The 5,000-nt window shown below is 39.7% G+C and overlaps 2 protein-coding genes across 2 annotated transcripts in view; one reads left to right on the forward strand and one right to left on the reverse strand.

Annotated features, from left to right (window-relative positions):
- usp11 (ubiquitin specific peptidase 11) overlaps positions 1-2,071 on the forward strand; it is a 35,934-nt gene extending 33,863 nt beyond the window's left edge. Inside the window, exon 21 of the mRNA XM_028584041.1 lies at positions 1,906-2,071. Within this exon, the coding sequence (XP_028439842.1) occupies positions 1,906-1,911 (6 nt within the window). The 3' untranslated portion in view covers positions 1,912-2,071. The remainder of the gene's footprint in view (positions 1-1,905) is intronic.
- A 2,379-nt stretch (positions 2,072-4,450) lies between these two features.
- Positions 4,451-5,000, reverse strand: part of zgc:86609 (TMCO1/EMC3 family protein) — a 13,197-nt gene continuing 12,647 nt past the window's right edge. The window contains exon 9 of the mRNA XM_028584050.1: positions 4,451-4,669. Within this exon, the coding sequence (XP_028439851.1) occupies positions 4,538-4,669 (132 nt within the window). The 3' untranslated portion in view covers positions 4,451-4,537. The remainder of the gene's footprint in view (positions 4,670-5,000) is intronic.

Genomic DNA, 5,000 nt, shown 5'->3' on the forward strand with positions numbered 1-5,000 from the left:
AAGCAACAAAACTTATTTGATTGCATTAGTATTTTTTATGTAGTACTCCCTTTGGACACCTTCGAGGCAAAAATGTATGTAATGTGTATATATATATATATATATATATATATATATATATATATATATATATATATATATATATGTCCATGACGAATGTCCAGCGGTTGGAGCCGGCGAGAGGAAGGTGTGTGTGAGGTCAGCGTGTTCCTCATCATCGCTACTTTATTTAATGATGAAGATGTTTAACATTATATTCCATCTACACGTCTAACATGGGAATCAGAATCTGGAGGCTCAGGAAAGGCAGGAAGTGAATATATATATATATATATATATATATATATATATATATATATATATATATGTATATATATATGTATATATATAGGCAGGCAGGGAGACAGGTTCAGAGGGAGGGAGACCAGCACCTCATATAAACATCTTTTCATATTCTATGTTGTCTGGAAACATAGCTGGCGTGTGGCGTCGGTTCTATTTCTAGCTGAACGTGTTTTCTGAGACGTGCCGTCACGCAGGCAGCGTGCACGCTCTAACCTGTTACCATGGGAACCCAAATAAACACGGACACACCACGCAGCCAGTGTTCAGGAGGCCTTATAATAAAACTATGGTTATATGTTTTGCGACTCCAGACAGATTTCTATTTGGGGTGAGGGGGGCTGAAGATGTCTCTGTTGATAGTAACGGCTGATGACCTCTGGGTTATTACAACTGTTTTAATCAATTAATACTTTTAGTTATAACAGAATTACTAAAATATATTCCAGCTTTCAGCTTCTTATACAGTATATGAAGATTTGATGCTTTTCTTTGTTATATTTGATCATAAACTTCATTTAGACTATTTTTAGAATAAAACAAGACTTTAGTATTTATCTGATTTATCATCTGTGGGGAAATATAACCGACATGTTTTACTGATTTCTGATATTTGATGTTTATGTTTTTCAGGTTGTGGTGGAGATGTTTTAACATTAACATTATTTAATGTGTTTAAAATATAAATTATCTTTAGTGTTGAATATTTAAAATGTATTTTCATCAGACTAAATCTCTTTCTTCATGTGAAAGTAATATTATAAAGTAATTATATGTATGATTGTTGTTCTGTCACCTTATTAGAGATGCAAACTTTAAACATTTACCTAAAGTTAGTCATGAGACTTGTTCTGTGTCTGTAACATCTTCTAAATTAAAATACTAAATATTTACAGCTTCCAGCTTCTTCAACATGAACATTTGAGGATTTTTATTTGTCACATTTGGTCATAAACAAAGAAATAAAAGTGTAAAATGCCATAATGACATAAAGACTTTTTTAAGAGTGAATTTTCAAATACAAATAGTTTTTTTAATTAGTGTGAATGTTGATAATGATCTGTCTCAAAGCACCAAGATCTTCTTCTTATCATCCAGATATGATATTTCACTTTAACCTCGAGAACAAACTGTCATGTTGGAGTCAGTTTAACTTTGTCTGTCTGTCTTCAAGCCTGTCTGTCTCTATGTCTGTCTGTCTGTCTGTCTGTCTCTATGTCTGTCTGTCTGTCTGGCTGTCTGTCTTCATGTCTGTCTGTCTTCATGTCTGTCTGTCTCTATGTCTGTCTGTCTGTCTTCATGCCTGTCTGTCTCTATGTCTGTCTGTCTGTGTCTGTCTGTGTGTGTGTGTGTCTGTGTGTGTCTGTTTGTGTGTCTGTCTGTGTGTGTGTGTCTCTGTGTGTGAGTGTGTTTCTGTGTGTGTGTGTGTGTGTCTGTTTCTGTGTGTGTGTGTCTCTGTGTGTGTGTGTGTGTGAGTGTGTTTCTGTGTGTGTGTGTCTAGGTTATAAATTCATTGTGGTAATAATAACCTGAAGCCTACTTATTAAATTACTTTTTTTGCAGGTGTGAATCCAGCCCAAAAGCTACTGGGCCCCAACACGGACAAAAAAGTTTGGAGTCGGGTGTTGTCCTCCGCAGCATCTCTCCCCCCCAATCCTCTCAGCCTACCTCGTCCCATTCATCTTTCCCTATGCCCTTCAATATGTCCCATTTTACAATCAAGGGGAATGTCCAGTTTATTACACATAAATGAATCAATAATTTTGTTATACATTTACTGTAAATAAAAATTATTTGAAAAAAAAAAAAATGCATGTTTGATGTGTGGTTTCTATAGACGGGTTTCCTGTTTACAAACATTAGAGGGCGCGTGGCATACCAGGGGCAGAAAGACAGATTGGTGAGCTGGTCCGATAATGCAAACGCATTTTTGTCTCAGTGCACATTGTCTTAGTCCCTTCATTTCGCCATGGTATTTATACAACACATACTCTGTGGTCTTACAAAGCTTTGACCGATTACAATTTAATCTTTTTTTGTGAGCTGGAGAGCTCTCGTTATGAGAAGCTAGCTATAGCTCTGTTTGCCATTCATTCCAATGGGGAAACATCGCGGCTAGACATGCATTCTGGTGGCGTATTCCTTTAAGCTTTCCTTATTGTTTGTATATAACTGATGACTCAATAAAACATGATTTTAGTTGGATCTGTTTGTCGGTCTTTAATTTTGCAGTGTTACTGTGATATATATGTATGGCTATAATTATCATTTTAGGCTAATGTAATAGCCCGTGTTAGCAGCAGGGTTACTCCTGAGTGTACCCTTATGGTTGGTTTATGCCTTAAAATAATGGCCAGGATTTCTGGGAAAAGGTACGATATGTTAGTTTCTAAACATCACTGCAGGTTGATTGTTTTTCGCCGCAGAGGTTGATTGTGGGCGAGAGGGCGTCAACACTGTCTTGGTTAGCTCGCCGAAGCTCTACTGCCACTGTCTTGGCAACGTTAGCTAATGTAGGCTAACTATAGCCAGTTAGCTTTGTATGTAACGTAACAAAAACCCACCCATCTCAGAGGAGCGAAGCTTAATATTTCATTCAATAAAGTTATGTACAAAAGGAGCACTAACGCCACAGGTCCTATGTTGGCAACGTGGACGCAGATATAGTAAACTCCGAAGGCAGTCGTAATATTTACCTAGTAGGCTAGGCTAACACTGTTACGCTAACGTTAGCAAAACACCGGCGTAGCTTTAGCTAGCTGTCTAAACTTCTCGAGTCCGGACCTTTAACTGTCTATGGTCCGGACTCGAGTCCCACAGCCCTGACAGGTAGATATCACTGAGCTGAACAACAACAAGCTGCAACCTTTCTGATTGATCCAATGGGAGTCTGACTCTTGCACATGACCCCAATCTGCCCCTCTTATGGCTTGAAGCCAAAACCTCCGCCGGTTTCTGGCCAAAGCATGCTTCCCCCTAGGTATGTTAAACATCAGGCACCCATCACTGGCTCTGTTTGTACAATTAACTACGCAACAACTCCTCGGCATTTTGACTTACGCTATGCTGCTACTAGCTAGCTAGCTACACAAAACACGTCTTCTTTCTGCCCCCCGGTTGCGTGCGCAAGCAGTGATGACGTTGCCGAGAAACCCATGTTTAGAAACTGAGCTGAGCTAACGTTATTCACCGTAGTTCTAAAGGGGACTACTTTTTTTTTGAGGGAGATGAACTCAAAAGCATGCAATACGAATAAGAAAAAGCATAATTATTAAAGTATTTGAATCGTTTCATTATGTTGGCAAGCAAGAAGTAGAATAAACGGGATAATCAGATGAAGGCAGGGCAATAAACCGTTAGATATGCCCGGCTTCGTCTCGGGCGGTAAGCCGTCCACAAGCCGGGCATATCAAACTGTTTATTGCCCTGCCTTGAGCTGATTGTCCCTTACTTAATTATTTATTTATTTCACGATGTATTTCAAAGGCATATTTATTTATATATTCATGTATTTAATTCTGAAAGCGACTAGTTTGCATCTGGCTCGAATGTAACAGAGCCGAAGCTTTAAAGTGTATTTCTTTAAGAAGTGTGAAAGAGACCAGAGGAGCCACAGAGTCAGGACATCACCTTTATTAAACTTTATCAAACTGCTGACTCACTTCCTGTTATTAAACTTTATCAAACTGCTGACTCACTTCCTGTTATTAAACTTTATCAAACTGCTGACTCACTTGCTGTCGCCGTGGTAACAGCCAGAGGACCACAGGGTAGTAAAGTGACATGCTGGCGTTGGAACGTCCCAGCCGTCTTTGAACGCTGCAGCGCGCCTGAACATCCGATACCCAAAAGCTAAAGCTGTTGTTCTACGTTAGCGCTAACGCTAACGAGCCACGGTGATGATGAAGATGTTTAACATTATATTCCATCTACACGTCTAACATGGGAATCAGAATCTGGAGGCTCAGGAAAGGCAGGAAGTGAATATATATATATATATATATATATATATATATATATATATATATATATATATATATATATATATATATATATATATATATATATATATATATATATATATATATATATATATATATATATATATATATATATATATATATATATATATATATATATGTATGTTTATATAAATAAAGTGGCGAGGCGTCTGACGTTAGGTTTCCGGAGCGATCTAAAACATGGCGGCCGACTTGATGTCCCGGCTGAACAACGTCCCAAAGTTGAGATCTGAGGACATGAGGTCGTCCTCCACCGTCTCCAACGCCCACTTATGTTCCACGATCTCCAGGGCCTCCCACTCACTCTGGCAGGGAGACAGGTTCACAGGCAGGGAGACAGGTTCACAGGCAGGGAGACAGGTTCACAGGCAGGGAGACAGGTTCAAAGGCAGGCAGGGAGACAGGTTTACAGGCAGGGAGACAGGTTCATAGGCAGGGAGACCAGGGAGACAGGTTCAGAGGCAGGCAGGGAGACAGGTTCACAAGCAAGGAGACAGGTTCACAGGCAGGGAGACAGGTTCACAGGCAGGCAGGGAGACAGGTTCACAGGCAGGGAGACAGGTTCACAGGCAGGGAGACAAGTTCAGAGGCAGGGAGACAGGTTCAGAGGCAGGGAGAAAGGTTCACAGGCAGGGA

The sequence above is a fragment of the Perca flavescens genome, chromosome 7 (genome assembly GCF_004354835.1).
Source record: "Perca flavescens isolate YP-PL-M2 chromosome 7, PFLA_1.0, whole genome shotgun sequence".
Lineage (NCBI taxonomy): Eukaryota > Metazoa > Chordata > Actinopteri > Perciformes > Percidae > Perca > Perca flavescens.